Consider the following 25,169-nt stretch of genomic DNA (forward strand, 5'->3'; position numbering starts at 1 on the left):
CCTTGACGCCGCCATCCAGGGACCGCAGAAGCTTTGCCTGAAACACCTGCAGTACTGCCATGGAATGCAGAGCGGATGCAGCTTCGCCTGCAGAAGCATAGGTCTCATCAGCCAGATGAGCCGTGAACTTGCACGGCTTGGACTGCAGGCTGAGATCCGCACCCAGAGACGAAAAGTACGGGCACAGGTGCACGGCGACGGTCTCCTCAATGGAGGGCATGCGCACATAGCCGTGGGCTTCCGCCCTGTCCATGTGGAAGAAGATGGCCTTGGTGGAAGCATGGACGCGCGGCGATTGGTGTGCAGACCACGACTTCACCATGTGCTCATGGACGTTGTGGAAGAACGGAGTCCTTCTCCTCGAAGCAGCCTGGCAGCGGCCCGACTGGAGATTCCTGGGAGGAGATCCTGCAGTGTCATGTTGAGTTACCACTCTCGAAAGGGAACAATAAGATATCGCCCATCCCTAGCAGCAGTGTGTCCTTAAAATCAAGTGATTCTCAAAAACTTTTAATGTGTCTCCACTCGTAATTTTTTACAAAAGATACCAAAAACTTTAATACAGTTTCATGTTGGACATTATAAAACGTTAATCCAAAGTATTTTTTTTATTCTAAATCCAGATGCATCTATGCCAAATTAACAGCCTTTTTGAAACATTGAAAGCCATATTGCTGTTTATTTATTAATTATCAAACTTATACAGTGGTGTTGAAGCCAGCTACAGAGAGGGCATTCCAAATGCTGTTCCCATGTACCATACAATTATGCATACTCATTCACTTACAAGTAATTAATTGCACTAGTTGATGTACGAATAACGTACATACAGTTTCCCTTTTAACACTGACATCAGGAGGAGATGCGAGAACACTAAGAATATATAAGGCAGTTGATGAATCATTTCTGACATAGTCAGAAGGTTTAAGCTGGAATGTAAAGTGAAAATAGTTCCAGCACACCTCCTAAATAAAAGTTTTTGCACTAGTTAGATTTCTCGAAAGTCTTCATACAATTTCTACAAGACTATAGACCAAGAAAAAAAAAAAGAAAAAAAAAAATTCAGGAATGCTTCATTTTGGTCATCTTAAGGCAATTTTTGGCAAAACGTTTTGTTTTCCTCCTCAAACAGAAGTGCCTTGCTTCATTTCTCCATCACCCTCCTGGAAATCGAAGCACATAAACAACATTAACATTAACATAGACATACAGCTATTCATGCAACTATATCAACTTATGTATAATGTTTTTACCTTGTCTTGCAATTTATCCTGCAGGGTTCTGACTTTCTCTTTCTCTTTGGCAAGTTGGTCCTGACTGTTTCTCAGCAGCTGCTGGAGTTTGGTGGCTGCCTGGCCCAAATCTTTGGTCATCTTTCGCTCCTTCTCTAGACACTCCTAAAACACAAAGTCACGAGCATTATTGTCATGTCAGCATTAAAGTCTATATTCAAAATAAAAAAAATACTATATCGTTCCACCCTTTGAGAGTGATCTCACATGCAACATCAAATTCTAGAAAAAAAGGCACAAAAACTGATCATACTGTTTATCATCTAGCAAAAATGTACCTTCAGCTGAACAACATCACCCATGGCTGCAGTGTCTTCAGTTGCCTTCATCTGTTCTAGATGGCTCTGAAGCTGTCTTTTGAGGGCCTCCTGAGCCTAAAAAGGATGGAATTAAAGAGTTTAATAAATGATGGGCTTTTAAAAATCAAGAAGAAACAAGGTCATGAACACTGTTGTACCTGCTCCACTTCTGCAGAGAGCTGCTGGTTTAGAGTCTGTTCACCCTGCAGTTTTTCCAATGTCTGTTCCAGCTGAGCCTGGACCTGACCAAGCAAACAAAACAGTACAGTACCACATCAGCTATGAGAGCTACTGCAAAACCTTTTCATCCCATCCATCACAAGAGCTGCATTAGTGCACACTGCATTCAAAATACAAGCATAAAAAAGAAGTGCGAGTTTCAAATACAAAATACACATGTTAGTGGTTAAAAAGGTGAGTATGAGAGAAAATCCAAGAGTGGATGAGATATTCAGAGGTGAAAACAGGCACCTAGGTTAACAGAAGCCGCTGAAACAAAAATGCTGAAATATGAACAGTTAGAATTATGAGAAAAAACGTCTCCTCATTGGCAGCACTGGATAGGGAAAAAAAAAGATGTGTATGGTACATAATTATAGCCTCTAATATAGGGGGAAATGATCCTCAAAAATAAAATGAATATATGGTCAAGTAATTTAAACAAAATACTGTATATGACCACATTTAAGACATATTGTAACTGACTTTTTTTTGTAAAAAATAACAATAGTATATCCAGTCAAAAGTTTGGAAACATTACTATTACTTTTTTTTTTTTTTTTAAAGAAGTCTCTTATGCTCATGAAGCCTGCATTTATTTAATCAAAAATACAGTAAAAACAGTATTATTGTGAAATATTCTTACAATTTAAAATAATGGTTTTCTATTTTAATATACTTTAAAATATAATTTATGTCTGTGATGCAAACCTGAATTTTCAGCATCATTACTCTAGTCTTCAGTGTCACATGATCCTTCAGAAATCATTCTTATATGCTGATTTATTATCAATGTTCAAAACAGTTGTGCTGTTTAATATATTTTTTATAACCTGTAATACTTTTAGGATTCTTTGAAGAATAAAAAGTTAAAAAAGAACAGCATTTATTAAAAATAGAAATCTTTTGTAACAATATACACTACCGTTCAAAAGCTTGGGGTCAGCTTTTTTTTTTCCAAAAGAAACTAATACTTTTAGTCAGCAAGGATGCGTTAAAATGATAAAAATTTATAGTAAATACTTATATTGTTAGAAAATATTTATATTTTGAATAAATGCTGTTCTTTTTAACTTTTGTATCAATAAATCCTGAAAAAAAGTACCACAGGTTCCAAAAATATTAAGCAGCACAACTGTTATAACTTTGTATATATCAGTTTGATACACTGATTATAACTGAGTATCAAATATGCATATTAAAATGATTTCTGAAGGATCATGTGACACTGAAGACTAATGGCTGATGAAAATTCAGCTTTGCATCACAAAAATAAATAATATTAAAATTAAAATAAAACATTCTTTAAAATGTTAAAAATATTTTACAGTATTACTGTTTTCATTGTATTTTTGTTCTAATAAATGCAGGCTTGATGAGCATAAGCGACTCCTTTCAAAAACATAAAAAATAGTAATTTTCCAAAATTTGACTGGTACTGTATGTATGTGTATATATGGCAATTAATACAGACCGTCTCAAAACGTAGTCGGCAAATCATTTTTTGTCAGCAACCATTTTTTGAAAGACTACTTCTGTATGCATTGCTTCGCTTTTGAGACACAGCCATAGTGCTAAATAATCTATCTAATGCTGCCAAGTGAGATGCAGGGTGCCTTTCTGCGTCGCACCCTAACCTGACACTCCTCTGCTTCAGGCTGCCCATTCTCCGCCACTCCCTGAGCTCGCTTTGTCACGTCACTCAGTTGCTGCCTGACCTGGAAAAGGAAGCTGTCACTAAACAAAACCAACAGCTTTTTTCTTTGGCAAAGCCTCATGTCTGGCACAGGATTGTGAGTAAACAAAGGATAACGGGCGTAAACCCTTAGCAAATGTTTGGATTTCAAAGGAAACCAACCTGTGAAAGTTCCTCCCTCTGTTTCTGTGCCTCCATCATGGCCACACTCAGCTGTCTTTCAGATTCTGCTAAAACCTGCTTCAACTGAAAACAAACAAACCAACTGTTAAATGGCAGAGCAGAACGAGCTACAAGTCAGTCATGTGTTACGTATCAGAAGCTCAAGACCTATTCACAACGTCAGATGAAATTAAACTGCATGCATTATCAACCCATCAAACTCTTATTTATATGACATTTAATAATGGATTGAATGACTAAGATGACTTTGTTTTGCTTTTGTATCTCATATTGTGTTTTAGTGAATAGGCCTTTAGGCAGGAGTGTCCGCTCACGTGCGTCATCTCTTCAGATTGGCTCTGACTGTCAGTGGAAGCTGACTGAAGCTGTTTCTCCACCTGGGCCTCAAGCAGCAACACTTTCTCATCCAGCTGCACTCAGGGAAAAAACATGGAAAGATAAGGGAACAGATTCACTGAGAAATATTGAGAGCTGTCATAAATGTAATTCTTTACATACACTTGGTTTAAACTACTTTAGTAGTATAAAACAAAAGATTAGCTTGTTATCTTATCTGAAGTGTTTTTCAAATCAAATTTACCAGCACAAATAAAATACCATTTGTCCATCCAGAACAAACCGATACATTTCAAAATAAATCATGCATCTCAGTATCATGTAATCCTATAAGGACGTAATGCTGCTTATCAAAAAAGGTTAACTGCAGTTTTAAAATACTCAATATAAATTTTGTATTATGTACCAATATAACAATACATACAAATTAGTGATATTAGATTTTGCTGATACAATAATAATACGTTTTTAAAAAAGACACCAAACATTATTGTGCTAATACTAGTTAAATCTATATGCTAAATTTGTTTTAAAAAGTTCTTAGTCTTTATGTCGAATAGGGTGGCCTGGAAGCTACAAGAGTTTATGTTGAATTAAATAACAGATTTAGTTTGTGTGTAACCAAAATACCAATAATAACCAGGATAAAGAAGATTTTATGCATGATTCTGGACTGTTAATTATAAACAAGCCTGAAATTCACTGAGGCTATTTTAAATGTCTAAGCTTCACTACTCATTTACTACTCATTCAAACAGATGAGGGAGATAAAATATGCACTCTTACAACCATCTTCAACATATTACAATGTAAACACCATAATGTAAACAATGTCATCAACAGTAGATCATAAGAAATCGCTTTGCATTAATGTGTGGTATTCACTGTTGTGAACTGCTCTGAAGCCGCGAGCCTGTAGAACGGGCAACAGCGACGCAATGTTATTTTGTAAAGTGCAGTGCTCACATTTATTAAATCATAAAATTCTGAAGATTAATAATCACGTTTTACATTTAATAGGCTGTATCACGCCAAGATTTCTTAATATGATTAAGATACTCATCTTTTGTATTCTTAGTGTCCTACAGTGCAAAACTAATTTCCACTGATGAAATCTATACCTGTTGGGTGCTCTGGTTTGCCGCTCTCAAGCTCTCTGTTGTCTCTTCTAATTCCTGCACCTTTTTGAGTGCCTATGAAAACACAACATGACAGATTGAAACTTTCACACTCACTGTTCCTTGGTGGTAGTGATCTTCCAAATTTCCCCCGAAAATGTATCCATAAAAACAGCTTGTGCAAAAAAACTTGAAAAACAAAACCATAACCGTGTGTGTGTGTGTGTGTGTGTGTGTCTGTGTGTGTACACTTGTACAACTATCTTTGTGAGGACCAGTTTGAGTTTTAGACCATTGGAGTGAGGACAAAGAGAGTAAAGTGAGGACATTTTGGCCGGTCCTCACTTTCTGAGACCCCTTTAAAGTCCTGTTTGAGGGTCAAGACTTAGGGCCTGTCCCAATACCTCCCCTTACCCTAGATTTCTGCCCTAACCCTTGTTTTTGCGCGTTCTCGTGTAGGGTAGGGTGTCCCAATACTCTAAAGAGCAAGGGGGAGTGCTATTCTCCCCTTAAAATCAACCCTCAAAACATAGTGCGGTCCGATGCAGGCTTAAAACGAAGTGGAAGATGAAATTACCCAGGATACCTTGCGGACTCAGCAAGCCGGTAATTTTTTTTAAACAAGATGGCGGACACCGCTGGAAAGGAACAATTTAATTGTAATTATATTTTCGCAAATAAGCATGTTAAAATTTCTAAATATGTTGGAATATGTTAGTTTGATGCACATCCAATGGACTGTAAAGTTTTGAACACTAATGTTAGAAAATATTTCACGAAGCTATCTATCTGACGATGTTCATGATATCTGCCGAGTGCTTCGAGAGAGTCTGCCCATCAAATATAACGTTACATCTGATCTGGGTAGTTAATCTAATTTTATTTTCGATTTTGGCTTCCAAGGATTATAAAAAGAAGATGTGAGGTAAAACTATTAAAAACTAGCCGCGTTCGTCTTGTGCTTCATCTTTTTCTTCACAGCGCGCTGTCACTTCTCCCTAACGTTAAACCCAAACAGCACTGAGCACAATCAGTGATTGCTGTAAAATGCAGTGTCTGCTGATTCTAAATTGCGGGAGGTGTTTGATTGTAAAAAGAGCTATTATAAGCACAAATGCACAATGATCCGCGCAAGAGACGTACGTTGACCCTGTTCCCATGGCGGCGCGCGTTCGGAAACGGACTGCAACTAACTTAGACAAGCAAACTATACTTTGGGTTTCATGTGCGCGTCTAAACGATCAAATACAGACAAAAATATGGCTAAATGACCGGTTTGGAGATTCACTTTAACACAGTTTATGTCTTAAATGGGAGTTATGGCGCGTTTCCACTGAGCAGTACAGTACGGTACGGTACAGTACGGTACGGTTCGGGTCTGTTAACCATGATCTGGCTAGCGTTTCCACTGCCAACAGTACCCTTACTTGATAGGCGTGGTGTTTCGATCGACGTCATTTTCGCGCGAAGAAGAACATAGTAAACTACAATGGATGACATATACAGCAGATCTTGTTCTTGCTCCTCGACATGTTTGTCACAAGAAGACAAGCGCCGACATTAGGCTTTTCTCAATATTAAGTACGCAAAGTTTGTACTTGCCATGTGCGACTCCTACATGCAAATGGTACAGCGCGTTCTTAAAAGGTCACTCAGCTCGCTCTGCTACTCCGGTTATCTCTGTTACTCTGTATGTACATTTTAAGCAACAATAAAACGAAATATTATGTTATAAAACACTACTCTGCCTCTTTTCGTTTTCATTTAAATAAATTAAACATTATAGGGACACAAATGTGGTTCATGCACAACGCATATTGATTATTCACTGCACGTTATACGTTATTCTATTTAACGTTATAACAAAACGAAATTTAAAACACAACCCTAACGTTACCTCTTTTCGTTTAAATAATAAAAAAAATTACACATATTACAGGCAATATATGCATTTGTACAAATGTTGCAATAAACATCAGTGATAATCTTGTAATAAGAAAATGACAAGAAACCATATTTCTTTTTGTAAAATTTCAGTTTTATCAATAATAGCCAATATAAAAGTTTAAGTAAAAGGTACAAGAAGCTATACAATAAGAAATAAAGCAAACAATTCAGTCAAATGTCCAAATGCTGCGCTCTAATCTAACATTACAACAGTAAAGTTAAATACAAATAGCCTATAATATGAAACTAAACTTAGCCCTCGGCCAAAACGATTGACAGGGAACGAATTATATATTCACGAGACCAAAGATCGCCCGTTAGGTCTGCACAAGACGAATTATTATATCTCATGTTTAACCACTACATGTTTAGTCATCGGCGAACGTCAGAAGAACTTAGCCGAGGAAAGGCTCATCCAGCCGGGAAACATGAGCGCCGAGCGCCCGCTGATCGCATGGATCTCACAACCGGGGAAAAACAAATCATCTTTATAAATAAACCACAGATTTGAGCTTTAAACAACTACATTCTCGCCTGAAAAACTCTTAAAATTACATTTCGTGACACAGTAACAGTAGTATTATATTAAACTGTATATTAAAAAATGGCGCTTCTTATGTTGTCATTCCCCTCGTAGCACGCGCAAGTGACGATTCTCTGTCAACCAATCAACGTCCTGCAGTGAGTCTAGCTCCACCTTTTAGTACCGTACCACTGTGCTAGGTACCCCAACGGAAGGGTACCCAAAAAGTGGTACGGTACGGTTCGGCTTTTTGGTACCATTCTCAACTTTTGGCAGTGGAAACGCAAATAAAAGGGTACCGACCCGTACCGTACCGTACTGTACCGCTCGGTGGAAACGCGCCATTAGTTGTGGAATAGTTGGGAGAAAATGTGTATTATTAGATCTGCATTCGGTCTTAAAGTGGCAGCGTCTAATAAACCTGCTAATGATTACACCTTTAATGTGAATAAAACAACTAAAGGCAAAGAGAAAATTACTCCCAGCTCTTGAATTAATAACTTTAGCTTTAATGAGCATTAATCTATCTATAATTAACTATGCTGTGTTATTTTACATTTGATTACTTTATTAGATTTCTAGCATATTATTATGGATACTTATATCCTGATCATAACTGGGATAGTTATGTGCATGTATATAATTTGCATATAGTGGTGTCCCATTTCATAGGGAAAGATCTTCAACTCCACTTCCCCTCGTTGAGGGGACTTTACTTTCGAGGGCACTCAAAACCAAGTGGAAGTTTTAAGGGGGGAGAAATGGGACAGGGCCTTAGTTTTAGGGATAAGGTTATAATTAGGTTAAGGGTAGGTTTAGGCCCCGATCACACCTAACGCGTTTTTCAGGTTTGAAAATGCGAGGCACACAACACTACCATCACACAGAACGAGCAGTGCGCTGCGTTTTTTATAGGCAACCACTGAAACAGCTGTCCTGTCAGTCAAGTAAACGTCAAATCTGCCATTTATTAACTTTATTTAATTTCTGTTAACATTGTGGTAGTGACGGTTCGTGAAGTTGTTAAGCTCCTGATAACCCGCGAGACAGGGATGGAAATTAACTTTTTTGTCCACAGGCCACTGTGGCTGGTGGATTTAAAAATCTACCAGCCACTCAATGTTTTTATCAGCCACTTTCTTGTTTTTAACCTACAATGTGTAACTGCATGTGAAAATTAATACTACAAGATCTACAATACTTAATCAGTTTATTTAATCTCAAGTCTCAATTAAATACTGACATTTTCTCTTTCGTTCTTATACACACACCAGGCAAGGTATTATGGGTGCGTTAGTAGGCCCACCCACTTCACTTTTCAACAGGCCCACCCAAAACTTGTCTTCAAAAAAAAATAAAAAGTTTATATATTCTAATTTTGTCAAGAACTATAAAAAATCGTCAATAAGATCATAATTTGTGCTAAAATAGTCTAAATGTTTAGTTTTAAATTTTTTAAAAAGCTGGTTATGTCTATCTTGATGTTTCTGCGCAAATTCAGCAGACGGGTTTGTTCCGATCAGAGCTCGTGAGTGGAGAACGCATTTCTGAATAGCTCGCTCATTCCGCAAGGTCGCTCGCTCAACCCAGAATGGCCTGATCCTGGTTCGAAAATATGTGGAATAGGGCTGCCTCCGAGTTAAAAAAAATTCTAGTCGACTAGTTGTTGTTCATTTAAGCCATTCGTGGACAAATCGCCCCTGTATATTATTTTAATTATGCTTAAATAGGCTATAGTCTACAGGATAATGCGCGTTTACGTAATATAGCCGCACTCAAGCGCACGACCGCACGCATAAAGCTTGCCACAAAGAACCGGTAAAAGTAATGAAAATTAATGCGTCTAAAATAGCAAGGAGACATTTAATTATTAATTAATAAACTGGTGTTTTGCGGATTCGCCATGAACGCCAGAGAGAAATGCACATTTCATATGGATTTCACAATCAGAGAGCCTATTTCTTTTGGTTTTGAATATTTTCGTTTAAAAGTAGACATTTCAAGCTTTCTGTAATATATAGCCTATATTTCTCAAATCTGTGAGGCACAAGCTGAGTTTCGGCGCTCTCCAGTTCACATGCAATGCAAGTGATCATGCCGGCGCCTTAATACATTGTCTGCTATATATTTTCTTATTATTTATTATAAATACAGTCAATTCGTTGATAAAACATTGATCAAAATTAAGATACAATTTATACAAAACGAAAATCTTTTAAAAAGAGCCTTTCTACAAAACAAAACTCAATGAAGTGGTCAAAATCATGTCTTACATGTCATGTCTCCAGACATATTTGCGCATCTCATGATGTAGGCCTATCATATCTTTCTCGGCGAACAGCGCCGTTGCTGGGAGGGCGCCAGCGCCTCTGCCTCGCGAGTGGATGATAGCCCTGAAGACGCCAATGGTAGGCTATACCTTTAGTGGTAGTATAGGTACCTTTTGTTAAGTTATACCTCAAGAGTCTTCGTAGCGCACTAAGAGACAACGGTATGATGCGTAATGGAGATTCCAAAGCGCTCTTCTTTGGTCAGAACCATGGAGAGCGATCGCGGATAGGTCCGTCCTATGCACCGACACTTTTTACAATGCAACAAAATATTTAAAGAGCATCAAGCTATTAAAATCTATATTTTATTTTATATTTTAATCTGTTATTTTATCAGTCATTTGTATTAGGTTAAACAGTGGTTGAATAACGGTTTTAATTTAACGTTTTTAATTTAAGGTCCACCTTGTCTCGTCGTAAACTAACCAATCTCGGGACTCCCCATTGTCTGCTTTTCTCCATCGTTCTTTAAAAAAACGTTTTTTTACCTTCGATGTAATGCCAAATTTTTTTGAAGGTGTGCCTCCTCTAAAAGTGTCCGCCGTCCATGTGAAACAGTATGCTATTTTTATTTACCCGCCACGGTGGCCGGTAGGTGAAGCGAGTTTACCCGCCACAACACAAAATCACCCGCATTTGGCTGGTGGCGGGTGCTAATTTCCATCCCTGCCGCGAGAGCACCACAAGTTCATCCTCCATCATCGCACTCTCCGGGCGTTCAAGCAACTGTAGCTTTCATCACTACAACGGAAGGCCCGCCTCTCCATTCATTCGATTGGACAGTGGAAAAAAACGCGATGACGTCGGGCGCTTTTTCCGCTCGGAGTTGCTTTTTTTTCAACTTCAAAAACGCGAGGCGCAGCAGGCGCTTAAACAGCGCTCAGAACGCTCGCTGCCATAGGAAACCAATTGAAAATAGGCGCCTCTCACTGCCAAAAACGCGTCAGGTGTGATCGGCCCCTTAGGGTAAGGGTTCGGGTTAGGCACTTAGTTGTGATGGGTAAGGTTAGGGTAAGCGGCTAGAGATTGTATTGTGTCAATGAATGCCCTCATAAAGATAGATGTACAAGAGTGTGTGTGTGTGTGTTAACAGTGTATAGACCCACCATCTTCAGTTTGTCCTCTGATTCTATTATCTGGGTCCTCCACACAGTCTCCTCCTCCTCTACACTCTTCTGAAGTGTTTTCAGCATCCCCTCCTACAGAATAAGATTAAACATATATGGCTCAAAGTCATTCCCATTCAAATGTAACCGACTATTAGTGTATAATCTCACCGTCTCAGCCAGTACGCTCCTGTACTGTTCACACTCAGACTGTAGTGTGCACTGACTCTCCTGGGCTGCCTGTAGTTTCCCCATTAACTCCTATATAATAAAACAACATTGTAATAACTACAAATATGCCTTCCATGCCCACTAGGGAGCGATGAAGAGCCACAAAGATAATAATATCACAAGGCCAGAAACTGCAGCATGCTCACATCCATCTCTGTGCTTTGCTGGGATTCTTGGCTCTGTTGCTTCTGATTTAGCACCTCTTGTGCATTCACAGCAAAGTCCTGAAGCCATTTGGTCTGAAGGAAAACAAAGAGAGACTCCGAAAGATTAGACAGCATTTAAGGATGTGAATAGAGGAAGTGAAGGAAGATATGTACATCCATTTATTAATAAAGTGACTCCATTTAATGTTCGTGACAGTATCAAGTACACTACCATTTGGGGTAACTACAATTGTTTTGTTAGAAATAAATACTCTAAGCAACGATGCATTTAACTGCTCAAAAGTGACAGTAAAGACATTACATATTTCTAATGTAAATAAATACTGAAACAAAAAATGTTTTATGGTTTCCACAAAATATATTAACCAGCACAACTGTTTTCAACATTGATAAGAAATGCTTCTTGAGCACCAAATCAGAATATTTGAATTATTTCTGAAAGATCATGTGACATGAGTAATTGTGGTTAAAATTAATTTGTCAAAGGAATAGATTACATTTTAAAAGATATTAAAATAGAAAACCGTTATTTTAAATTGTTATAATATTTCACATGACTGTTTTTTCTGTATTTTGATCAAATAAATGCAGCCTTGGTGAGCATAAGAGACTTCTTTAAAAAAATAAAATAAAAACTTTACAACCCCAAACTTTTTGTAGTGTACATATGTAGGGACTGATGTTACATGTATTTGCATTTCAAAAACAAGCCAGCATTACTAGTGAATCCAAAAACAAAACTGAGAAATGAAAATACAAGAAAACTGAAATCCTAGACACCTGTGCTGTCTCTATGTTGATGTGTGGAAAAAGAGAGGTAAGAACTTCTTTGGTCTCGGCCTGGAAAGATTTCAGCATGCCCTCCAAACTCTCCTGTAATGACATTATATGCTCAGAGACAATTGAACACACTATTTACATTAACAGCACAAAACCTCTTAAAATTGACATTCTATTTTCTGTCTTAGGTAATAGCTGAGACTCTTAGCACAACTAAACACTGACTAATTCAAAATAAACTTTCAAATAGTGAAACAATGTGAAAAAAAGATTTGAGTAAGATTTGAGAACTGCAGCGTAAAATAACACTTCCTCGATCATTGATATGGTGTCTCCATTTTCAATACCAGTAGTACCGGTCACATTTTACACACACAGAAAGACCTAGCCTATATGGTTTCTTTATATCAACACTCCTGAAATGGAATCTGAATTTTACAGCAACACCATTTACCCAGCTAACATGATGATGTGTGCTGCCTACGCATATTTTTATGAATCACTGTGTACATGCAAGATAATGACACGTCCACAATTGTCTCGGCTACTTACGTAACTCTTGCCTTGTGACTGATTTAGTTCCTTGAGCTGCTGCACTTCCTGTTGTAGTGATGTCACAAGGCTCTCTTTTTCAGATACACTGAAAAACATCACGAAAAATCACTCAACAAAGAATGATCTTAATGTGGGTGGCTGACAGGAACATAAAGATGCAGTGGCCTTCAGTAGTACTGAATATGTACCTTTTATGTAGTGACTCCAGTTTGGCTGTGCTGTCTTCCAGCTGTAAATGAAGAGTGCATTTATAGAAATGGTCCAAAACACTTTTTTTAAAGGGGACCCATTATGCCCTTAAGTCATGATTTAGTTTTTGGGGTCTACTAGAATAGGTTTTTATGCTTGAATGTTTAAAAAATTAATTTACATTGTTACAGCACCTCGCTTGCCAGTCTATCTGTAACGCTCTGGCTGCATCTGAAATCGCATTCTCTTGAGCAAGTTCTTAAAAAAGTATGTTATATAGTATGAATGCGTGCATTATGAATGTAATCTGGACGCACTACATTCGCCATGTTGACTATGTAATGTGACCTACCAGGGTCAGTTACGTTGCTTCACTGCCATTCACAAATCCTCTCCTGTGGCCTCATGGGATAGTAGTGTCCATCATATGCACACTTCAGAATCTCGCCAGAAGTAGTAGGTCATCTGGGTACTTTGACTACACTTTTATGAGTACTGTGAATTTGCACGTACTTTGTCACGTATTGTTTTTCGTCTTCTATATAGTAGGGAAGTATGTGATTTAGGATGTAGCCTTTGCTTAGTTCCAGTCTCTATGAAGCCCATCCTTCCAAAAGCAAAATGTGCTCTGATTGGTCGGTTGGACCAATGTGCTGTGATTGGACCACCGCTTCGAGTGCATTTCGGAAATGTTTCAGGGAGTTCAGAAACAGTGCTTACTGATATAGAGGATAACTCTCTTTGAATTGGACTTAGTGCTTAGTAACTTTGCAGAGATTTTTCTTGTTCAAACAGAAACATTACACAATAAAGAAAGTTGAAAATATAAAAAAGCATAATAGGACCCCCTTTAAACAAACAAATTATACACTTTAGCTTTTAAAAAAACTGAATAATAACAGCAAAGTCTCACTTTAGTGTTGTACTGTTCTTTACACTGCCTTATCTCTTCTTCAAACGAAACCACCTGAGACTCTTTTTCTTTCAAACTACAAGACCAGGAAAGAGAGAACACATGGCATTAAATAACAGAATGTGAAAAAAAACAACATGAATTTGAAGCTGTTACTTGGATCACAAATGACGCATACCTGTTTTGTAGCTTTTCCAGCATTTCTGTGTTTTCAAGCTATAAATAATAAATAAATAAAAACGGCATCAATGGTTAAGAATGAATTTAATTGTTTGAGGTTTGCAAGTTTGCATATGATAAACTTACTGTGTTGAGGTCTGAACTTTTTTCTTTAACCTGTTGGAGTTCTCCCTGAAGAGTTGCAATTTGCTCATCCTTTTCTTTTATGCTTTAATTCAAATGAAGAGATCAAATAAACAAATTAAAATCATTCAAATGATCTAAGCACTACTGAACTATACTAGTAAAGCAGCAGAAAACATCCTCATTGTACCTGAGCTGCAGTTGCTGCATCTCTGTTGAGTTATCCACCTGAAGAGGACATGTGATTGGTTCAAATAAGGTAGTACAATAAATAATAAAAAACGTGTTACACACTTCAAGTTAAATTTACTAATGAAACTGGCACCTGATTGGCGATGGTGTTTTTGAGTTGGGTCAGCTCTTCTTCAAGAGTTGAAACTCTACTTTCTTTCTCTTTCAGGCTAGAGATAATGCGTAAACAGTTAATGCGAATTCATGGTCAACAAACGTTAAGAGTGCAAGGCTGTTTCAAATGTATTAATGTACAAAAATATTGTGAAGTTTATGCTAAATACAAGAATACTGCATCTCAAGTAAATGTCCTGTTTCAAGTTAAAGTCATGTTTTAAGGATATATATATATATATATATATATATATATATATATTTTCATTGGAAAACATTAAAAAAAAAACACGCAGCATACACACACGGTAAATCGTACCTGTTTTTTGCTTGCTCCAGTTCAGCCATGAAAGCCTGTAATGACGATAAATGCAAATGCTTATGAAATTACTGCTCCACCATATATTATATGTTCATACATTTGTATCTCACTTGTTGTATACCCCATCTGTAAGTTGCTTTAGATCAGGGGTGTCCAAACTTGGTCCTGGGGGGCAACTGTCCTGCAGAGTTTAGCTCCAACTTGCCTTTAAGGTTTCTAGTATGCCTAGTAATACCTTGATTAGCTAGATGTGTTTAATTAGGGTTGGAGATAAACTTTGCAGGACAGTGGCCTTCCAGAGGCAGGGACACCCCAGCTTTAGATAAAAGCCTCTGCTAAACTAATACATGTAAATGAAAATGTATAGACTGATACAGATGAACAGTTATTTTTAGGAATAGGGGTGTAAATCGGACAGTTCATCACGATACGGTACAATATCGACTCTCTCAGCCAGCGATACGATATTTGCCGATACCTCAAAAAATTCTGCGATACATTTACGGTTCGATTCGATTCAGGGCCATATCGATGATTTATCGATATTTAGATATGTGCCAAGTTTATACAACCAGTTTCATTTATTAACTCACAAACGCAACCAAAATAAATAACATGAACGTTTAATTAAACTCTTAATTAAAAATTGCACACCCTCTTTCAATTGGGACATTTACAACACAAGAGTGCATTTGCAAAAACAGATTACTCCGTTCTTGTTCATTTTCATAAATCATGATTTTTGGGGTTTTTTTGTGCATTCCAAGTAATATCAATACAAAATGCAGCTGGGTTGTTTTGATTAAGTAACAACTCAAAAAATACAGGTAACTTACAAAATCAAAGTACATTGAAAGTATGTTTTTTATATATTAAAAGTATTTTTTTGTGTTTTTAGCAAAAGCAGATTAACTCAACAATCGTTTTTTGGCAAAAGCAGATAACTCCACATTTCATGTTTCAGAGTTAAACAAAACCAAGTTATTGCTATGATACATAAAACACTTGGTTAATCTTTGTAACGTTAATCTCCTCAGCTGACATAGACGCCTGACAAACTTTATTGTTGTGATTACACGCAACACAGGGAGCTTTTTCCTCACCACTAACTTTAGCAAGGTTGCGTGAAAAAGTTTCAGCTTTTAGATATCACAGGTTCATCACTTTTAGTCACTTTGTCAGCTTTGATGACACTGCTCTTAGCTAGCGCGTCTTTTCGAAGTGACTAACAGCCTTGTCACCTGACCTGAATACTGTGCACTGATTTGCTAAAACTGACTTTTCGGGTTGTGTTCACAAACAACAAGGGTGCTTGTCGGTTTCTGCTGTAAAACATGAACTCGCGATGCCTTGACAGTTGACAATACCGGCTTTTGTGACAAAACGTGTTTGGGTTCAGTCAGTCTTGTCAGGCGTCTATTTCAGCTGAGAAAAGTGAGGATGTGGAGAGTGTCAAAATAAAGGTACCGTATATCAATATTTTATGTGGCATCGATCCAAATCGATGTATTGTTACACCCCTAATTAGGAATGTAAAAAGTTAACATGCAAATAACTAAATATTTAATAAACTTCTACCCATTTATTCAATTTGACATCTACAAATTATTTTATGAGACTTTTTTATAAGGTGAAATTGAATGGTTGATACACATAACATATACTTCATGACTATTATTATGTGACACAGATAAATGTATTGGGACATGGAAAGTGGAGTGTCACCTCTGAATTGTGGTTTTGTTCTTTGTTCTGGCTCGCCTCCAGTTGCTGCTCTCTCTCTGCCAGTATATATTTCAGCTGGCTTTGCAGACTCTCCAACTGTTCGCTCCGCTCTTTCAATTCTGCTTCCACACTGGCCACACGAGCTTGAGCCTCTGAAACAGTGCAGTTAGGAAGAGAACACTTATTTCTTATTATTAATTCATAACTGATGTTTTTGTCCAAAGCAACACAAGCAACCAGAGGTTAAGTGTTTTGCTCAAGGGCACTTTCTTGCAGGATTTAAAGCCCACATATAACCATTATCTTGCTTTTCCCATTATACAGAAATGATTTGAAGCAATCTGGATCCACCTTGTGATTCTACAATGTGCTTCCTTGCACAAGTGAACCAAGTGAGTGGTTCTGCATTACCTGCATGAGCAGTGGTGTCTTTCTGCTCAAGTTGTGTCTGAAAGCTGTTTCTGCTGTTCTGGGTCTGTCTGAGCTCCTCACTCACTTCCTCCAGATGCTTCTGCAGGGCCTGTTCGCTGCTTATCCAGTTTGCCTACAGGGGACAAACCATAACACAGAAAACACCTGTCAAGTTTGATAGCGCAACTCCGCTGAATTCAAAGTCTTAATGAACAAAGCAGGTTTAAACATGTTAAAATCCCACTAAGTGGATCCACAAAAATGTTAATACATTTACATTACATTTTATAACAAAACATCAAACCAAGACGTGAAATCTGGGTCATTCCTTGTCAACTCAACCAAAGGTCCATGGCTAATTTTTTTGTTTTTTTTGGTGAAAGAAATACATAAATTAAAAAGAAAGCCAAATATTAAATGTAATGGATGTATATTTACTGAGTAATCCACTAATTTGTAGAGGGGGGTAAAAATGACAATTGTGTTGATAGAAAAAAGCGAGATACATTTCTGGTTTTAAAATTATTTGTTCTTCGGATATTCCTCCTTTAAAAGAAAGGGGGGGAAAAAGTGTCAGATGTATGCAAAGTGACCCACATTTGGTGTTTGACCACTGAAAATGTCTACAAATTACCAATTTACTCATGGAGCCACATTGAGATCCCCATATCTCTGGGAATGAACCATATTGGGTCTTAAATTAAGATACCAAAAGAAAAGTTTGTTAAGAATCAGAATCTAAAAGGATATTAAGAGATCTTTAATACTTGGGGCAAAAACACAAGTGCTTTTTTGAAGTGTCATTGTTGGTATAAAATGCAACAAAGATGGTTTAAGTCAACAGGTTGTACTAATAGACCTACCAATCTCTGTGTAAAAATAAAATAATGATGCTGCCATCTTAAGTCATTAAGATTTAAGTTATAAGTCATTTTTACCACCCTGTAAAGTTGGTTCCAATGTCATTTTGACCCCCCTCTACAAAATAGTGGATTACCCAGTCAATATACATACATAACATTTAATATTTTGGTTTTCTTCTTCATTTATATTTGTCTTTCTTCAGAAAAAAATATGAACAAAATCTAAAATTTGAGCTGGATAAATTTCCAAAATTTGGTTGAGTTGACATGCAATGACCCATCTGCAAACAAATGATGCTAACATTTTTCTTCTAATAAAATAAGAAAAAAAAGATTATATACATCTTTTTACATGTAAAGTGTAATTTGGTAATATAATATATATAATGCTATTTGATATTTTGATATATTATAAAAAAGGCATGCATATAGTTAAGGGTGGCTTAGGCATCCAATTACTTTTTGGAGCCACTGTACATTAAATTAATTCATTTTAGGTCCTGATGTTCATTTAGACTAAATTCTAAACAGGGACTATGCAAACGTAACATGGGAGCATTGACTCTCCAGACATTACTCATGTCTCTCCCATGCAGTACACCATCTAGATGCTCAGTAAACACTTCAACAAAAGGCAGCTTTTTATCCGGTGGCCTTTTATTTGTAGCAGTGGATCAGCGGAAAAAAAGCAGTTTGTTCTCAAAGCTAAACCCATTTTATCTGTGCTTCCAGTATGAATAATCAGATACTTCTGTCTGAAACTGTACTACTTAGGCAGGCTCACATTCCAAATTGCTCGAAGAAGCACTTTCTTGTAGCTCTGGCCATGTTCCAACTCACAGAGCACTGCTGAGCGATCAAACTGGCAATCAAATGTTCTGCCAGCATGTGAAAAATCCCATTAGTAGAGGCACCAGCACTGGGGGGGGTCAAAGTCTGAGCTGAGCTTTACCAGCAAGCCTAATCAAGCTTATTTAATACACACACAGATTGCAAGAAACTATGCTTCATACCTGCCGATGTGCAAGGCTAAACAGCCCAGCAAGTGGTAGCAGAATGCTCTAATGAGGTTGGTGCTCATGCTGGGAGAGGTTTTATAAGAATTAGAGTGGCATTTTGAACTCTTTCATAAGAGGCACTGCTTGGGCGATTGTTGTTCAGCTCTTTGGTACAAAACTAACTACAATTCAGCAAACTAAACAATAATGATTGGTGTCTGTGGTGCACAGAATGGTTTAAGAAGGATGTGCTTCTGACCTGCAGCTGGGTCAGCTGTTTCTCAGCTGTGGCAGCTTTAGATTCCAGATTTTTCCTGAGTTGTTCTTCAGCCTGCAAGGCATCATTCTTCTCTACCAGTTCCTTATTCAGCCGAATGCAGTCCTGATGCAGTTTGGCCAATTCAGCATTTTGTCTGATGCACCAAAAATAAATAAATAAATAAATAAATGGAGAGAAAAGAAGAAAAGAAAAAAAACACCATTCTGAACACACCAGTGTAGTATTAAAGTCAACATGAAACACCATTCACAACACATTTTGCTATTGTAATTTATATACATCCAAGTGAGATTCTATCTGGTTTCCATCTTAATGTATGTTACGTATCAGAATGGTGAAGAAAAGAAAAGATTTTAAAAAATATTAATCACTGAAGAATCCCGTTTAAAAAAAATCTGGAACACAAGCAAAAATAAATAAATAAATAAAACCGTTTGGCCTATTCAGCGTTTTGTCTGGACCAATAAAGAAACAAACAAATAAAAAATGTAAATGGAGGCAGAATGTCATTATATTTGATAAATTATGAAGACAATAAAAAAAAATTGTCATGAAGAATCGTGCACACAAAGATCAGGAATGTGCAAGTTTAAAATAAAAAACTCAATTTTGTATTAGGCAACCAGAGCTGCTTGGTTCCTATATTTGATATGTCATGCTAGGAAGTCTGTTGCAATGTCATTGGGCAAAGGTTTTGAACGTCAAGGTGTGGTCTCTGAAAAAGATAAATTAAGCAAGACATTTTTGGGTTTGGCAGGAGCTGTAGGTTCATACTTGCTCTCCGTCTGACTGGTGGCTTGGTTAAGCGCATCTCTGAGGATGGAGTTCTCTTGCTGTAGACGGGCCAGCTGAGCATTAGGGCCTTTCTCCAACTGGTCCTGGAGAGCCGAGATCTAAGAATGAACAGAAAGGGCTTAGGCATGTTACGTAAATATTAGGGCTGCCAAAGTTCACTAATGTGATTAATTAAAAGCATCTAATCCTGTTCAATTGAATACATTTACCTAATTTGACAATTATTATTTTAATTTAATAAATATTAAAATCTTAATAAATAATTGTTTTGCCTGATGTCCTTGCAATTTCATAACTTTTCATATAGTCTTGCTACCATGCAGGTGTACAGTAGAGAATCTGTGCTGAATTCTCACTTTGGCATTGAGCTGCTGAGACTCAGCGAGGTGGTCTTGATAACTGGCCTGCATGCGTGCTTGGAGGGCGATAATGTCCTGCTCTCGCTTGCTCAGCTGAGAGCTCAACCTGGTCTCTACAGATGCCACCTTTGATTTCTCCACAGACAGCTCCTACACACAAACAAACCAAACACAGGTCATGATCTGGCATGAAAATAGGCCATCACAATACTTATGGCTTCTTGTTCAAGTGCTGTGTGGTGCTTAAACATCTGAGCTGCAAAACAAACATTTGTACACTACTGTTCAAAAGTATGGGGTCGCTATGAGATACATATATTTGTAAGAAATTAATACTTTTTTCAGCTAGGACATATTTAAATTTATCAAAATAAATAATCTTATAATGGTACAAAAATAAATGTAACAAACATTTCCTGAAAAGAATCCTAAAAAATGAATAAGGGTTTCCATAAAAATATTAAATGGCACATTTGTTTTCAACATTATTTATAAGAACGTTTCTTGAGCACCAAATCAGCATATTAGAATGTTTTCTGAAAGATCATGTGACAATAAAGCCTGCAGTAACAGCTCAAATTCAGCATTAGCATCACTGGAATAAATTACATTTTAAAATAGATTGAAATAGAAAATAGCTGTGAATATTTCACAATATTACGTTTTTTTTACTTATTTACATAAATGAGTGAGAATAAGAGACTTCCTTCAAAAACATTACAAAATCTTACCGACCCCAAACTTTTGAATGGTATCATAGGTTCAAACCTGGCAACTGTCAATATCAGACTAAAGCAGAACATTTAATTAAAAGTCAAATTTTCACCTTATAGAGTCCATAATGACTTTTCTTAATGTTTTATACTAGCTTGAGTGTTTCAGGCCTTACTTTAGTCAAATCCCTCAGTCTGCTTTTAGCAGCTGTTGAGTCCTCCTGCTCAGCTGCCAGCTGCTTGTCTCGTTCCTCCAGCTGTTTCTTCAGCACAACCACAGGATCACCCTTCTGTGTGGCCTATAAACATGCACGAAAAACTGTTTAGACAAACTTTTACATGAGTTTTAATAAAGTAATGATGGGTATAATAATACTCACTTAAAATATAAAACAAGAAACATAACTTTAGGGAGTTGGCCATACCTTGTGCCATGTGTCGTGAATAATGCCAGTCTTATCAGACAGAATCTCAATGAGCTTCTGGGCCTCTACTTCAGTGAACTCCATATTCCTCACCGTGGAAAGCAGAGCCTTATAGGGCAGGAACAGTGGGCTGTCTGCGGAGTCTTCAGCCACCACTAGAGAGGGAGAAAGAGACAAAAAACAGATCAATTATTAAGGTTATGCACGAGTAAAAGGGACACAAATCACAAAAATCACAGAGGTAACTGGCATCCACAGAGAAGATACAGTTGCCCCCTTTTGTAGTGCCAGTGTTGTTTTGACACCGAATCAGAAAGCTAAGAAGTGCTTTGCAGCAGATCAGCGTTTAAGAGTGAATTTTCCAACCCATTTATTACACTCCTAAACACCCACAGCATAATCAGCATCCAATTCAGATCAGCAGAGTAATAAAATCAAAACAGCCCTGTTGAAGTGCAGCTTCAAGGGAATGAAGTGTACGATACAGTTAACTGGACTCGTACAGTGGTGTGTGCATGTGCTGCTATCATGTCCTTTATTGACTCACTTTGTTATTTAGACAGTGCCAGCATGGCACCAGTGTGTGGCACCAGGGTGAGATGGCACTCAGGACTGGCAATAAACTCCTATTGTCCAGTCACTAAAGGCCTTTGTGTGCTCCCCTAATGGAGCAGCTGAGGCAAAAGTATTGTTTGAACAGGGCCAAGAGGGCTGAACTTCGTAGAGAGGAGTGGAATTCTGAGTGCATTTGGAAACCCACCTGCACGCTGGGGCAAAACTCTCTGCATTTTCTCATGGTCAAAGCGGTGCAATACCTCATCACAAGTGAGTGGTAATATATATATATATATTATATAGAGACTTATTTTAGTTTCATTAATATAATATTACAGTATTTATACATTTTTTTTAATGTTTTTATTATATAATATTTTCCATTTTCATTTTACTTAAAGTTTTAGTTATTTTGTTGTGTTTATTAGGGTTTTTTTGTTGATAATTTTCTTTATTTTAGTTTTAGTATTTTTAGTATTTCAACTTAAAGTGAAACAAAAATTTTAAATGTTGCCACTAATCAGTGAGGTTGGGTAATTTATCTAGATTTTTTTTTTTGTGGTATTGCTTTATTAGCCAACATTTGTGCAAAATAGAAACAAAGTAAAGCCAAACTTCAAGGACACGTTGAATGACTATGAAACTCAACATATCTCATGTGCCTAATAGCCTGTGTACTAGCACACACGTGCATGAAATCCAGCACATGAGCAGAAGAATGCAGCTCACTGCCTCAATTCCCCTGTGAGTAGCACTTCAGACATAAACCCACTCTGAGCTCTCTGCAACCAATCAGAGCCAACATCAGCAAATAAGGACTAGTGCTATTCCAACACACCGCCCACAAAGGAAATAGAGCACTTCAGCGCTATTTGTCAGAAGAGACAATCCAGACGGTACTCTGAATTAGATGAATGACATCAGGAAGTAACACGCATATAAACTCCTGAGTCACATACACCATATATTCAGGTTTTCCAGGCTCAGCTTGGAGGTTTATTACATGTAAATGTCATCTGTGCGGTCTAGCCAAAACAGTTTTATCTCTGTGTATTTAAAGGTCTGGCAAACCAATCAGAAGTATCCTGTTATTGCATACTGAGGCCAAACTTCCTTTAAGACATACCTGGGTCCTACACAAACATTTGGACTGGCTTTTTTCATTTTCCGGGTCTAATATTAGTGTCTACTACATTAACCTGATGATGACAATAATGATACTGATAATGAATTTTTTTTAAATAAAATAAAAAGAAAGTTATTTTAAGTCGATTAAAATATTAAGAGTTCAGATGCAAAAGCCTCTAAGTGCCATCTGAAAATTTCTTCTAGAATGATCATTTTTATTACGCTTGTATATTTAAGTTAAGTAATTTCACTTAAATGACAATTAATAGGTAATTTGCATTGCCATTTAAGTGAAATTATTTAACTTAAATATACAAACTTGATAAAACTTGATATTATTTTCTTTTGCATCTGAACTCTTCATATAGGCCTATATATATATATATTAAATAAAGATGTTAAAGACAATGAAGATTATTTAAAATAAATGTTAACCTAATATGGTCCCTAGGTTAAAGTGTTGAAGAGATGCTGCACATGAAGATTGTCCACATTCACATCTTTAATTGTCCACATTCAAGTATTTCATTCAATGGACTTAAAGAGCTTGCCCTTTTCCAGCAGATTTAGTTCACAGTCGTGACCTAAATAGGATTTTCATTAACTACAATAATCCTAAAATTCTGCAGTAACTTAAGCTCCAAGGATCTCTCATGCTTGGCTCATTTTGTGCATCTGGCAAGTCAGACTTGTGAATTCAGAGAATTGTTAAGTGATGCAGACCGGTCAAATTGTTGAATGAATTGTTCAGTGCGATTTGCAAGCTGATTTAACATATGAAAATAATCAGCTTGTTCATGAATCGGCCACTGCCATCGCGTCTCTTTAGTACAAAATAATGAGGAACAACATATCATTATGAAATGCAGTGGGATGTTATGCTTTGGAATGTAGTCAAGTAAAATAAGGTTTCCAAAATAAAAATACTAACATAAAAAGTACAGACACTTGAAAAATGTGCTTTAAAAAAAAACGTTATTAGTGTCCACCTCTGATCGATCGCCATTTAAATGATTAATCGCTAAACTTAATACTGCAAAATGCATCTACTGCAGTGGTATAAAGCCATCATGACAGGGTGTGCAGATGCCACTCAAAACAGCAGTTTCCTCACGAATTCAATATATTTTTTACTCTAAATAATAGGCTAGTTGTACAAGCTTCGTGCACATGTATTTTTCCATGTGCATGTCTGTCCTGTATGTGTGTGCATTTGTATGGGAGATACATGTGAGCAAATGGGTTGTTCTGCTATTATAAGTGTTATTTTCTTCCCAAATGTGCATAGGATATTGTGCATATTACAGAAAATGTTTAGTTATATACGAAAAAGTACTTTTATTCAAGCTCCATAACGTTTTGTTTTGCTTGAATTATATCAGAGCCTTTAGAATACTCAGATATCTTCCTTGATTTATAAATGATCTTCCTGGGTAGTTCTTAATATATATATTGATATTTTAGTAATTCTTCACTATAAATATTTTCATTCAATGACAAAACAGATAGGATTCTTCATGAACACAGACTATAACCGTCCCAGTGATATCCCATAACGCTATAGCCTTGTTTAGCTTCATTAACTACCGCACGGTCGCTTAATTTTTCCTTTATGTGTCTGATGCACTTGTTTTGCTTATGAGCCGTCATGCACCTCAAATCTACGCACTGAAAGGATGACCTTGTGTAATCGACCATCAATACGTTTATACCAACTAAAACGACAATTAATCAATCATCGATTAATCATTAGTATCCCTAATGCTAATTAAGTAAAATGTCTTATGTTAACAAATTTGAGTTTCAACAAGAACCAGGAGGGGGCAGCCTCCTTTACATCAGCAGGTCTGTGTATCTCCGCCTAGTAACTATCTGACCGTTTAATATGTTTGTTTTTTTGTCGAGATAACAGCATACCTGGCTCTGCCTTCTTCTTGGATCCTGCTTTCTTCTTGGGTGGAGCATCCTGTTTGGGCTCTTCTGCTTTGGCCGGCAAAGCAGTCACTGCGGCAGCTTTTGAAGTGCCCACTGGAGGCACTGCCATAACAGGAACCTTTTTGGTA

General features: G+C 37.1%; 1 protein-coding gene across 2 annotated transcripts in view; it reads right to left on the reverse strand.

The window, feature by feature from the left end:
- Positions 1-659: 659 nt before the first annotated feature.
- Positions 660-25,169, reverse strand: part of rrbp1a (ribosome binding protein 1a) — a 28,197-nt gene continuing 3,687 nt past the window's right edge. The window contains exons 2-29 of one of the 2 annotated variants that reach the window (XM_082154264.1): positions 25,024-25,169; positions 21,424-21,578; positions 21,175-21,297; positions 20,283-20,435; positions 19,906-20,024; positions 19,111-19,264; positions 16,991-17,123; positions 16,580-16,731; positions 14,852-14,886; positions 14,513-14,588; positions 14,378-14,415; positions 14,191-14,272; positions 14,063-14,100; positions 13,885-13,960; positions 12,971-13,011; positions 12,780-12,867; positions 12,228-12,320; positions 11,427-11,519; positions 11,221-11,310; positions 11,050-11,142; positions 5,147-5,218; positions 4,004-4,099; positions 3,669-3,752; positions 3,448-3,528; positions 1,750-1,833; positions 1,571-1,666; positions 1,254-1,397; positions 660-1,163 (exon numbers count right to left, since the gene is read on the reverse strand). The exon at positions 25,024-25,169 is cut by the window's right edge and continues 1,537 nt beyond it. In XM_082154264.1, coding sequence (XP_082010390.1) covers positions 1,125-1,163; positions 1,254-1,397; positions 1,571-1,666; positions 1,750-1,833; positions 3,448-3,528; positions 3,669-3,752; positions 4,004-4,099; positions 5,147-5,218; positions 11,050-11,142; positions 11,221-11,310; positions 11,427-11,519; positions 12,228-12,320; positions 12,780-12,867; positions 12,971-13,011; positions 13,885-13,960; positions 14,063-14,100; positions 14,191-14,272; positions 14,378-14,415; positions 14,513-14,588; positions 14,852-14,886; positions 16,580-16,731; positions 16,991-17,123; positions 19,111-19,264; positions 19,906-20,024; positions 20,283-20,435; positions 21,175-21,297; positions 21,424-21,578; positions 25,024-25,169 — 2,674 coding nt within the window. In that variant the 3' untranslated portion in view covers positions 660-1,124. The remainder of the gene's footprint in view (positions 1,164-1,253; positions 1,398-1,570; positions 1,667-1,749; positions 1,834-3,447; positions 3,529-3,668; positions 3,753-4,003; positions 4,100-5,146; positions 5,219-11,049; positions 11,143-11,220; positions 11,311-11,426; positions 11,520-12,227; positions 12,321-12,779; positions 12,868-12,970; positions 13,012-13,884; positions 13,961-14,062; positions 14,101-14,190; positions 14,273-14,377; positions 14,416-14,512; positions 14,589-14,851; positions 14,887-16,579; positions 16,732-16,990; positions 17,124-19,110; positions 19,265-19,905; positions 20,025-20,282; positions 20,436-21,174; positions 21,298-21,423; positions 21,579-25,023) is intronic. The other variant, XM_082154265.1, reaches the window with a different exon arrangement.

This window comes from Leuciscus leuciscus, assembly GCF_965113295.1.
Source record: "Leuciscus leuciscus genome assembly, chromosome: 22".
Lineage (NCBI taxonomy): Eukaryota > Metazoa > Chordata > Actinopteri > Cypriniformes > Leuciscidae > Leuciscus > Leuciscus leuciscus.